General features: G+C 29.5%; 1 protein-coding gene across 1 annotated transcript; it reads right to left on the reverse strand.

The window, feature by feature from the left end:
- Positions 1-10720: 10720 nt before the first annotated feature.
- LOC114712205 (1-aminocyclopropane-1-carboxylate oxidase homolog 1-like) lies at positions 10721-12707 on the reverse strand. Its single transcript, XM_028896688.1, has 2 exons — positions 11800-12707; positions 10721-11030 (listed from the first exon to the last, which is right to left on the reverse strand). Exons 1-2 carry the CDS (start codon positions 12646-12648, stop codon positions 10782-10784), a joined length of 1098 nt encoding a protein of 365 aa, XP_028752521.1. The 5' UTR covers positions 12649-12707; the 3' UTR covers positions 10721-10781.
- Positions 12708-13871: the final 1164 nt, after the last annotated feature.

Below are 13871 nucleotides of genomic sequence, written 5' to 3' on the forward strand. Positions count from 1 at the left end.
TTTTTCTCATTTAATATACGGATATCTTTGGAAACAAAAAATATATATATTATTACTTTTAACTAATTTTAACTGAGTTTTCATTATATGTAAATTAATTATTTAAAGCTTATAATAAAGATTGGAGGGGAGTACCATTTTGTTTTGCACCAAAAAGATTAAAATGGCGCTTACAATTAAAATAATCTACATTGAATTACAATTTATTACTCATAAAATCTTTTTGACATTGTTTTGATTAATTCCATGTATAAAATAAAATGTACCGGCAAATTAATTTTGTGGAATCAGATGTTATTTTTGGACAAGGAAATATTAGTTATTTTGAGAAAATTCTGATGGTTCATATGATATGTGTGTGTCTGTCTCTGTGTGTGTGTGTGTGTGTGTGTCTTAGTACTGAATAAATCTATACATTCTATTAATTAAAAAGCCAAGATTTCAAAACGAATCAAAATTGAATTTTCGTTCTTGTTTATTAACTATATGCACTTGGTGTTATGAATTTTTTTCGCAATTCAATCCAAAAAAATTGATACATATAATTTGTAATCAAGTTCAAGAATGTGTATATATACTTAGCAAGTTTTCAAATTCGTTTCATCTAGACAATGGCAAACAAAATAAAAAGTTTAAAAAAATTACATACTTAAGAGTTTAATAATGTGTTTTACAAAATCAACCAAGTCAGTCAAAACAAAAGAAAATCACACATCGTGGGTATGCGCGTTGGTCGTACCAGATATGCCTGCGCAAAATATATAATTAATGTTTCCTAATTAAATATCTTTGAATTATTAAACATGCTTTCATCAGTGAAAATTAAAGTGAAGAAAAAAGGCATACATATGCCCACTATCTGAGTCACATACTTATTACGGGAAAAAAAAAACTACATATTTTAAAGCACGTCAATCAAACTAGGCATGCACATGCAAACCCTAGAGCTTAAAATTGATCATGAAATTGTTTGTATTTCACTACTTTATTGTGGGGGGAAAAAAGATGATGTACCTAGTTAATTAAGAGTGCAACTAATGATGAGTTCGTTCAATTAGTCAATTAAAATTTTTTAAAAAAAATAATAATAATTGAGCTGTAATTAGCAGCTGAATTCAATTAATTTGAAAGTCTTAGAAAAGATGAAACATGTATTCTGCCAAAACGATTTTTACAAAGTGAACACCTTTTAATTTGCATTATTTATTGTGTGAAAATTTGTATGTTGTCAACATATGGAGATTTATGAATATTAATACGTGACAAAATTATCAATTTGTTGGTGAAGTTACTATTAAGAATTTAAGATGGTTGAAATATCGCGAACAATATAACTCTTCCAACTAGCATCATTTTTTTGGGGGAAAAAAAGGTTAACTTTATTAATTGACTGCTTTAACTTTGAATGTCTGTTAACAACTGAAAAGATAACAACTCTTCCCCCCCCCCAATAAACATATATATATTTATACTGCTCCAGTTCTTAATATAAAATCTAATTAATTAATTTGAGTAAATTAAGAATATTAATTAAATTAGTTAATATGATATATGTTTTCTAAAACACTTTAAGTATCTTCCTTAATTTTCTCCTTCCTTCTCCTATTTGATTATTATTAGAAAAATATCGATAGGGTTAATTTGGAAAAAAAATTGATAAAGATGTGAAATAGGTCTTACATATATATAGGACCAACATCAACTCCCCCATTAGATCCTACATTAAAAATCGGAGGAGTATAGTGTTAGAAATTTTGAATGTAATTACAAAATATTGAATTTAAAAAAAAAACTTTTTTTGGCCATAAAAGAATACTCCTCTGGTCCTTAATGTAAGATCTAATTTGAGAGTTGATGTTGGTTCCATATGTGTAAGACCTATTTTACATGTTTATCAATTTTTTTCAATTAACTATTAATATTCTCTTAACAATAATTAAGTAGGAGGGAGGGAATTAAGATTATTAGAGGTGTTTTAGAAAAAAAAACATGTCACATCAACTAATTTAACTAACACCCTTAATTTACTCAAATTAGTTAACTGGATCTTAGATTAAGAATCAAATGAGTATCTTTTTACTGTTTCTATAATATTCTACTGCTTCAACTTTGAACGATATGTGGTGCATCCTTTTGTACATTTAAAATGTTAGAAATTTTGAATGTAACCACAAAATGCTGAATTTGTTAATATCAAAGTTTATGCCCTTACTTTTGAGCCCTAAAATTTTTTTCAAATACAACTTCCTATTGTAACTACTTGATATCTTTTAAATAATATTTTAAAGTTAAACTTTCTGACTAAAATAGTTATTGCCCATTCAATTAGATAATTAATATTGAATATCAAATAATTAGAAAAACATAATAATCCTTTATAACCAAAAATTGCCCTTGACTTGTATATATACTTGTCAGACAAAGAAAATGAAGTCCAATTATTTCTCTTTCAATGGACAATATTCGATTATTTGATGGCATGTAAAAATAATATTTAATTTTCTAGTTATTAATTGCATTATATTAAAAAAATGTAAAAAAAATTACGCATAAATTCTAAGTAAGAAAATTTAACATAGAAAGATCACAATAAATTTATTTCTTTTTAGTTTTATGAAATTCACTTGTAAATATAAAAGTTTGATTTATAAATATCCAAGTTTGACATAGAAATATATAATTTAATTTATAAATATAAATTTTTTAAACAATTTCCCCAAAAAAAAAATTTGGGTAGGTCCCCTCCGATCCTACCATCACGTGCTACCTAATACGACTTGTCTTCGAGAAACCCAACTTGACATTGTGTATATTCGGAGAAGTTATACTTTTCATGATTTTAACTTAGCTATAACTATTAGTTATTCAACTTTTCATGATTTTAACTTAGCTATAACTATTAGTTATTCAACTTTGATTCAGTTATATAATTCAGTTAAACTTGGTCTTTACAAGGAATAATATTTTAAATAGTAAAAATTATAAAAACTAAGTTGTAACTAAGTTAAAATTATAATGATTGAATTATATTGAATCGAAGTTCAACAATTGATTTACAACTGAATCACAACTATATAGATTGAAAAATTAAATTTTCATATATATTTTAATAGAGCGATTTATTATAGACTTTATACTCTATATTAATATTGATAATATATGCCCACAAGGTGCAATCCCACCTTATTGTGTAATATTCGAAACTTTGCTGACAAAAATGTTAATATTTAATGCCTGATAGTATCTCAAACAATATTATCTCGATACTGTCCTTAGTAAAAACATACGAAAATTTCAACTCAAACAAAATTCTTTAGTTTGAATTCATGGCTCAATTATAGGCTGACATTTGAAACTTATATATAAACTGCATTTCTAAACTTCTTTTTGGGGGAGCATATCCTATAAGCTGAATGAAAAGGAAAACAAAAACAAAAATAATTCCATGCGTTGAATAGTAGCATCGCATAAATGTTTCTACTCAAAACACCTCACCTTGTTGAAAATACTTAAGAGTCGTGGATCGTACGTCGTCGAATGATGTGAGACTTAATTAAATACTCTCGTTTTATTGTATAGCAAGTTCTGATGTGACAAGGATTACATATAGACTAGTTCGTTTTGCACGTGCCACTTCATCTAATTTATATTTCTGCTAAAGCTGTAGACTCTTAAGTTTTGGGCAAAAATTTGCTTATTAGTCCAATTTTAAGTTATTGTGGCTGCAGGAAGAGTTTGATCATCTACGAAGTATATAATCTCGATTTATTTGAGCTTCGATTTCTCCGTTTATTGGGTTTACAGAATGTTTGCTTCTCATATTAGCTTGGCAGTTCCTGGAATATGCGTTTTATGGAGAGTGCAGGCAAGGTGTTTGAGTTTAGGTTTCTGTAACTTATAACCGAAAAAACTGTTACGTTGACTGCTGGATGATGGAGAGTATTATCTCTAATCCATGACTTCTTACCCTACGTGAGTCTTTATGTCATCGGGACAAACTTTCTAAATGACTGTTGCATGTCTTTTCTTGTTGAGAGAAAGAAGTAAAAGAGAGCAGAGAGACGGGAAGTTTTAGTTTTAAAGATTGTAAAGTGCATGTAATATAACGTACTGACTTATCCCTGTGTAATTGACACCGTGTCCAGAGCAAATTTCTGTGATTGGAAATAACAATATACACACGACAGTTATCCACTCACAAGCATTCCATGAGTATGATATCATTGGCAGTAAATACTACCTCCGGCTCTAAATATAAGAGCTAATTGACTAATTTGAGTAGGTTAAGAAAAAGTTAAGTTAGTTATTTGTAATAAATAAGTGTTGTCTTTCCTAAATAGGTATTGTCTTTCCTAAAATATCCTTACTAATCAAGTATATTAGTTAGAACCACTATTATTATAAGGACTATTCTGGGAAAAATGTATAACTATGAGGGACAAAGTAAATTTGAGTCTTATATTTAGGACTAAATTAAAAATCAAACAATGATTTATATTAAGAATCAGAGGTAGTACTTCTTTTTGTTGACTTTGCTATTAGGCACTTGTCTCGAAAGGATGTCCAAGTTATTGTAGGACAAGGATGCCCGACCTTATATAGGAAAGTCGTGAACTCAGGAAAGCGTCTCAGTGCACACGTGGGCATTGATGAGGGAAATGTATGTGCTGAGCAAGATTTTATTGGTGTTGATCCATTTCTTCAATATTCTGCTATTTCTTGAATCATCAGAGTAACAGGTAGACCCCGCGTCGGCTTTTTATCTAATAAATACATCCCTTCCGTGCAATATTCTGCTATTTCTTTTCCTTTCTGAAATTAACTAACTATTGACACCTTTATAATAACGAAGACTTGCGTAAATTGTTGCTTTAACTAGGTGTGCAGCAGCTGCAATTTGAGGGGAGAGTGTGAAACGATATTTGTGAAGGCACGTGAAGACGAAGGAGAAAACAAACCATGTCTGAATAAAATGATAAAACAATCAGTGAGAAAACTGCTGCGAGAACTGGTGGAGCACAGCATTAAAGAGGATGGTTCTAATCTCTCCAATTCCACTGATAGGGTTAATCTCAATCCACAAGATAAGGGCAAATAAAAGTCCCAATGGATTAGTTAGTTAGTCAGCGAATTGATATTCATCCTAATTAATATAATCATGGTTATTAAATAATTAGGCCATGCAATTTTTGTGGCAGCGGATTCTTTTGACTTTCGATCGGCACCAAAATGATAGTTACTACCTCTGGGTTTTTATGTATAAACTAATTCACTGGTTTAAGTAGATTAAGAAAATTAGTTAAGTTAGTTATTTGTAATAAATAAGTGTTATGTTTCCTAAAATACTCTTACTAATCATATGTATTAGTTAGAATTATCATTTGATGACACATTTAACATGTGCAACTTCTACAATAATTATCTTAAAAAATAGATATATATGAGAGATACAAAGTGGATTGGGGTCTTATATTAAGACCGAATTAAATGTCAAACTAGCTCTTATATTAAGGATTGGAGGTAGTAGTTTTTATGCCATTATATTTACATACAATACATTGGCAATTCTTTGTTGTTTATTGGCAAAATCTTGAACTGCTTAATTATTAATTGAAGAGTCAATTAAAAATTGCGCTTTAAGTTAGATCGAGCATGACTGTACGAGGCCTATAAATATTTTTTTGGTTACAAAATTTAGTGATAAAAAATTTCTGATATTAATTAGATTAATTAATTCCATACATAAAATGTACTGACAAATTAAAGTAATTTTGTGGATTCAGATGTTATTCTTGGAGAAGGAAATATTAGTTATTTTGACTAAGTTCTGATGGTTCATGGTTCATATAATTTATAATAATTATATATCTTTTACTACTGAACATATCTAAACCACGACTATGTTTCAATTAAAAAGCGAAGATTTCAAAATGAATCTAAATTGAATTTTTATTCTTGTTTCTTAAGCACGTATGTGCTAGCGCTGTTATGAGTCTTCGTGGTAATTTAATTAGTAACTAAAAGTTGGAACATAATGTGTAATTAATTTCAAGAATATGTGTGCTTGACACATTTTTGGTTAATTTTTTTATTAGAGAGGGCGACGTTCTCTGGATCGACATGAAAGTCAAGTCTTTTTCATGTTCACTTGAATTAAACAATTTTATATTAACAAACTGGCCAGACTATGACTGGAACTTGACAATCATACTGAACGACAATAGAAAAATTATATTTAATTAATATTTAATTAACTTCTGATGAGAAAGATGACTGCAGAAAAGTCATACTCTGTGTTAATTCAGTGAAAAGGAGTATATTCTAGGCTACAAAAACCATCCGGGGTAAGAATTGGTTAACAGGTATATTTTGGCTCTAATAAAATATCTCTATTAATTCTGTCTGCCAAATTAATAATTTTTTCCAAATCATCCATGTTAATTAACTGCATAAATGAAATTAAAGGACTATATATTTTTATCAATAGGATAGTTTTCAATAAAAATGATTGAAGAGGGTATCTTAAAAACATCGACACATTTTTTTTTACAAATAACAAACTTAATTATTTTTTTAATCTTTATAAATTAATTAGCTAGTTTCTATATTTAAGATGGAACAAAGTGTCATTAGTGAGATAAGGAGATCATCATGTGAAACTGTTTAATCACTTATAATCACATGTTTTATGTCTATAGAAGCCAACTCTTATGCAAACTAGCTAGCGCAATGTGTTTGACCATCATATGGATATGAAGACATGTCAGTTTTATATCCACTGAATCGGATGTAGAAAACTTTTAGATATAGAAAGGGATATTAATAATTGAAAAAGAAGGGGGGGGGGGGAGAGGAGGAAAAAGGTAGTGGCTTATTCTCTCTCTTACAGACACACTTGCTAATGGCCTTGCCTTACAATCCATTTCCCATTAAAACTATATATGAAACTGACAAAGCAATTATCTAGATCTCTATGTTCACAATATATAGCCAATAAAAAAAATATGGCATAGATATTTGAAAAGATAGATATTGTAAATTGAAAAGATAATGAGCATAAAGATCTAAACTTTTCACACATGCAGTTGTCGGTCGCTCTCTTTAAATATATTAATTAGAATAAAATATACTAACTGCCTTTTTGTTTTACTTAAACTACAAAAATTTTTTCTCTATTTTAAAAATGCATATAAACCCTTTAAAACTAAACTGTATGTTACGCAAAACTTTTTTATATATTTGAAATTCTATTTCCATCTATCAAACCATGAGTTAGTCGCTAAATTTGACTTTTAAACTTTTCTTTTAACTAAAATACCTCTCCTTAACATAAAAGTTCTTCAAACATTTATATTTGTGAAAAAAAAAAATTTGATGCAAAATTTTTTTTAATACATGTATTTTCAAACTTTCCAATATATCATGAAATTTATTGATTTTGATTATGTCATAAAATTTTATAATTTTAATTTTTCATCACAAATATTGAAACTTATTTAGTTAGGTTTCTTTTAAATGGCTACGAAATTTATTAGATACGTATTTTTTCCATCATATAATATAAATTATCTAAGTTTGACAGATTATAGAAATTATTTAAATTCATAATTTAAAATTTTTAAATAAAAATTTTGTTACAAACATTTGTAACTTATTTAGTCAATTATATCTTTATTTAAATAATAATAATTAAATTTTCATTCAAGTTTTTTATGTCTACATTCACTAAATTATTTAATTTTCTATAAAATGTGACAAAAATATAAACAGTTATTTGTAAAAATAAAAAGAATTAAGGAAAAGAAAAAAATAAATTCTTCAAAACTTTTTAACCAAGATTTAAGGATTTGGCATCATGAAGGATAAGTTAGTAAATAAAAAGAATTTTAATATAAATTTTAATTAAAAAAGTATATTTTTAGAATATTCTTAACAAAGTTAATGTTTTAAACTTAAGTATATGTTTTTAAAATAGATAGAATGTCTATGTAACTAGGGTAAAATACAAGGAAGGACAGAGTATTTTACTCAATTAATTATGATCATGCAGTAATCAAAGTCTACTTCTCTTATTAAAAAAATCAAGTTATATTTCAAAGAACATAGGTCTTTTATATATACACTCTTTCCGTCCTTAATGGATAATCTATTTAACTAATTTGATTAGATTAAAAAATTAGATAAGTTAGTTAATTATAATAAATATAATATGTTTTTCTAAAACATTTGAATAATCTTCTTTAATATCTCCCTCTCTCCCCTGCTTCATTGTGATTAAGAGAGTATTATGAGGGATTATTTGGAAAAAATTAATAAATATGAAAAATAAAAGTCTTTTATTTAAGATCAAAATTAACTTCACAATTATATTTTATATTAAGAATAGAAGGAGTATATATCTATATATATCTACACACATATATATGGAATTATTGTACTTTGAATACCTATAAAGAATCCCTAAATGACGTCCGGGTTCTTCTAGAGGCCAGCTCATAAAAATTCTTCATCATAAGATAATTTATTGCAAAACATGAAAAGGGTTGTCTTCTCTGACTTTTGACTATCGTTATTATATTCATATATAAATTAACTTTCAGCTCATGAAAATTACTTGATTCACTAATTAATACCACCTCCGGTCCTAATTATAATTAGGACCGGAGGTGGTATTAATTAGTGAATCAAGTAATTTTCATGAGTTTATAAACAGAGTTTTATAATTAGAACAAGAGGTAGTAATAAAGTAATGGTTCATGAAGGTACATGTGTTAGATTTGATGGAGCCACAAACAATAACCAATAAGGATTATATTGAGCCTTTCAACTTTAGTGTTTGCCAAAAGAGATTAATTATTTTAGGAGCATTACGTTTGCTACTTTTTACCAAAACAGAGATATGAAGTTAGGTCACCTCAAAATACATCATTCTGTTGAGATTAATACAATTTACCAGTTCGAATTAATTTCGTGTACCAGAGTATATGCATGTTGGCATGTTTTTATACGTTATGCATGTGATCAGGAAAGATTACCAATTAAATTTTAAGAGATATATTGACTATTTTTCAGGGATGAATGAACTGTAAGTAAATAATTAATTATTAATGATAAGATAAGGTCCTACATATCTGGCTCATAAAGTTCATTGTAATACTGATAATTTTAATCACACAAGAATTATTAATTTGTATTATGTGTTTAACGTATACAAATTTTATTTTTTGTATAGGAACCATCGGCTAAGGACAACACTTTAGATCAAGTTTTTTAATCACACAAAGCCATATGTCTTATTTCACATTTGACCTTGTGTAAGTGCAGAAATCGACAAAATAGATATAAAAAAACATGACCTAATTCGTCCATTAGATATATTCGCTGAAACCCTGAAGGCAATATTCTCCACCATCAATGTATTTTGATATTTCTCACTGTTATTTTCCTTTTGTTTTATTTTTGCTTGGAAAACGATATCATATTGCTCCTATTAGATGAAGTGATATTACTGCTTCAACGCTAATGAAAAAACAGGTTTGATTGAAAGTTTGCAGATTAATATATGGAATATTTTGCTGAAGTTTTAATCATTCTAATGTATTTATACTTATATGGTGATGAGTGCCACTCCTATAAAAAAAAATCCATTAAATTGATAATTTTTTTTTAGACTTTACCTTTATTAAAAAATTTTCTGTCCCTGCATTTATAAATTATTGTCACATATTTGTCCTCTTCGTTCCCAATTAAAATTAAATAAAAGTAAAATTAAAAAGCCATCATTAAATACCCTACAAGTGATTTATATTTTGGATAAAAAATTTTCTTCACAAAACGTAATTTATAATAAGGATTGGAGTTGTAACATTCTAAATATTATTTTTTTTAAAAATTATCATTTCAAAAAAATAATTAAATAATATAAAATAATAATATTTTATTAAAAAAAACACACACACCCAGCTTTTCCACCGAAATAGGTGGAGAAGCTGAGGGTGATTAATGAGGGAGGTGTATTAATGAAAAAAGGAAAAATAGAGGAGGACAGTTGAGTGAGAAGGATAAATAAGAGGAGGGAGTACTATACAGAGAGAAAGAGAGAGAACAAGAATCAAAGAACAAAGAGAAGCAAAGTATTAGCATTTTGAAAGGTAATATAAGCTTTGGAGATCATTTATGTACATAAAAATGGTTTTATAATTATATATTAAGAAGAGATTTTTTCAGGAGTGGTATTATTCTATATCTTTATCCCAATATCTCCCACTACTGTTTATGTGTATACATTCTCAAGCTCTCATGTACTATATCCGGTCCTAATTATAAAATCTTATTTGTAGACTACAAATAAGTTCTTATAAAGTAGTATCATTCATGTTATTGCATTTGTCCGTTGCTTTATACACAATGTAGTCATTCTTAAATGTACGCACACCCAAAATTTATTTATTTAGAAGTTCTTAATCAGCACAAACTTATGATGCAGAGTTCAGTACAGAAGTTCACATGAGCAGTACGCTACATTTATACTAAATTACACAGGCAACCACACTTGCCTTATTTGTAAATTATAATTATTTGATTTACCTGAGAGCCTCACTTTTAATTAACTTATGTCTCCTAAATTACTATATTACGTCTGGTTCTAATTATAAGACCTCATTTATAAACTATAAATAAGGTTCTATAATTAGAACCGGAGGCAGTACTCTTCATCAAGAGTGAAGATCTTATATATTATTTAGATGAGTTATTTATTTATGAGTTCTTTTATTTATTCATTATATCCTGAAGTAATCAGTCTGAGACTTATTATCCACTTGCTTGTTGAAGAACTTGTGCATGTAATCCTTGTAGGTGACACGTCGGTAGCGAGGTGGGTCCCCTGCTGACGTCAGCTCTTCCAGAGGCCCATACATATTCTCTGCAGCTCCCGGGTTGAAGAACGTCGCTATTGAAACTCTTGCCTCCCGGCAATTACTTGCCAGCACCCTGTGATCCACGCTCTTGTATTTCTCATTCGATATTATCTGTCCAATTTAATTAATTAATCACCCACTTCAAATTTCATTATATACTACCTCCGTTCCTTAATATAATCGTTTGACCTTTATTTTGATCTTGAATATGAAATCCAATTCACTTTGTCTCTTATATTTATCTATTTTTTTTCAAGATAGTCTTTGTAATAATGATAGTTCTAGCTAATAGACCTGATTAGCAATGATAGTTTAATTAGAAAAGATAACACTAATTTATTACAAATAACTAACATAACTAGTTTTTTTAATCTACTCAAATTAGTCAATTAGCTCTTATATTAAGATACTACCTTTGGTCCTTAATATTAGAGCTAGTCGACTAATTTGAATAGATTAAGAAAATTTGTTGAGTTAGTTATTTATAATAAATGGGTATTATCTTTCTGAGAATATCCTTGCTAATCATGTGTATTAGCTACAACTACCATTTGCTGCAATCCTTAGCATGTGTAATTACTATAAGAGCATAAGGATTAATACTTTAGAAAAAAATAAATAAATATGAAAGACAAAGTAAATTTGAGTCTTATACTTATGGCCAAATTAAAAGTCAAACTAACTTTTATATTAACAACTAGAAGTAATACTTTTCCAATCCTAAATATAAGACTCTTATACACACTTGTATAAGGGTCTTATATTTAGGATCGGAAGGTTATTATTATCTTTGAATAGTCTACATATAAACCTCCACTCTTGATATAGCGTAAGCTTTAGTTCTTGACGTCTGTATATATAGATAGATAGATACATGTACCTGAAGCAAGTCTCCAATGTTGACAACTAGGGCTTCACGGACAGGTTTCACGTCAACCCAACCTTCCTTGTACTTCACCTGAAGCCCTCCCATGTTATCCTGCAGCAGCACCGTCAATATCCCCGGGTCGGTATGGGACCGGAACCCGATCGTGAGGTCCGGCTGAGGGCAATACGGGTAGTAGTGACCCGACAGAGTCACCGCTTCTCCAAATGTCAGCTCCTTAAACTTTCCTCTGCTCAGCCCTAAACCTTCACTCAACAGTTCCAGCAACAGATCCTTCACCGGCAGAGTTCTCTCGTTGTAATCAATCAGCCGTTCCCGACACACCTCCGGGATCTCCTCCGGGTTGATCGGAACTGGCCCGAACTGTATCAGAAGTGTGTCCCTCCAGTATGCAGCATTTGAATGGTACAAGTCCATGTTTGACCTGAGAGACACTCCCTCCATCTCTCTCTTAAAGAGTGGAGCCTTGACCTCAGCCGGCAGCTCGTGGACGGCCTTCATGGCGGCGATGGCCCGGTCTAGGACTTCAACCGGGATACCGTGGTTGATAACCTGGAAGAAGCCGACGGTGGAGGCCGCACGCTTGACTTGCTTCACCACAGCACTGCGACGGTCCGGGGAGTCAACGCCGGCAAGGTCGATGGTGGGGATTTCGGCGCCAGTGAAGGGAGAGGGTTTGAGGGTGGCTAAAACTTCTGGTGGGTTAACGAACATGGCAGGGATAGTGGTGATGCCGGCATCAGCAAGGCCTTTAACTCCGGCCTTGGACTCATCAAATTGCTTCACCTCTTTCATTCTCTCGTAGGTCTGGTTTGAATCACTGGTTACAGTAGGCGGAGCCATAATATGAAGGGATATAAATGAAAGGAGAGATAGGAGTAAACGGATCTAGAGAGAGAGAGAGAGAGAGAGCGCAGATTGGTGTGTGATTCCTTACTTTGCAAGTCTAGGCTATTTATAATGGGGGCGGGGGTGCTATTTTTGAACATCAGACTGCTATTTTCATAATATATAAATCAATTAGTCAGCAACGGATATTCATATTAATCAATCTATTAATGGTCTCATACATTTTCTTTTATTTTTTTTCTCATTTAGTATACGAATATCTTTGGAAACAAAAATATGCTTATTACTTTAACTAAATTTTTATTATATCTAAATTAGTGAGAGTAACTTTTTGTTTTGCACCAAAAAAGAATTACAATGGCGCTTACAATTAAAATAATCTGCATTGAATTACAATTTATTAGTCATAAAATCTTTTTGACATTATTTTGAATAATTCCATCTATAAAATAAAAGGTACCGGCAAATTAATTTTGTGGAATCAGATGTTATTTGTGGACAAGGAAATATTAGTTATTTTGAGAAAATTCTGATAGTTCATATGATATATATCTTATTACTGAATAAATCTATACATTCTATTAATTAAAAAGCCAAGATTTCAAAACGAATAAAAATTGAATTTTTGTTCTTGTTTATTAACTATATGTACTTGCTGTTATGAATTTTGTTCGCAACTCAATCCAAAAAGATTGATACATAATTTGTAATTAAGTTCAAAGAATGTGTATATATATATTTGACAAGTTTTTTAATTCGTTTCATCTTTTTAATTGACAATGACTAGCCAAATAGAAAGTTAAAAAAAAAAAAGTTACATACTATTAATATTAAAATATAACGATGTGTGTAAGTGTTTAAAATTTTAATAATGTGTTTAATCTGAAAAAAATCAACTAAGTCAGTTAAAAGGTTCATCATATCCAAAAGAAAATCACATATCGATCGTATGTGTTTTGCTCTTACCAGATATACCCGCACAAGCTATATAATAATGTTTCCTAATTAAATATCTTTGAATTATTAAAGATGCTTTCATCAGTGAAAAATTAAAATGAAAAAAAAATTATAAATGCCCAGTTTCTAAATCACATACTTTTTACCCAAAAAAAAAAGTTATACTCTTCTTATCCTATTCATAGGTAAGAGAGAAAGAATTTTTTTTTTTGTTCTATTTAGAGGATAGAGAGAATTTTTTTCTTATGAATGCACAATTT

The sequence above is a fragment of the Neltuma alba genome, unplaced genomic scaffold, assembly GCF_004799145.2.
Source record: "Neltuma alba isolate B1F8T4 unplaced genomic scaffold, ASM479914v2 tig00011340_pilon, whole genome shotgun sequence".
NCBI lineage: Eukaryota > Viridiplantae > Streptophyta > Magnoliopsida > Fabales > Fabaceae > Neltuma > Neltuma alba.

Excerpts from the sequence above, each read along its gene's own strand:
- LOC114712205 (XM_028896688.1), bottom strand. The coding sequence starts at position 12,648 with ATGGCTCCGCCTACTGTAACCAGTGATTCAAACCAGACCTACGAGAGA. Across the intron at positions 11,031-11,799 it reads ACATTGGAGACTTGCTTCAG|ATAATATCGAATGAGAAATA; the intron begins GTACATGTATCT and ends TAAATTGGACAG.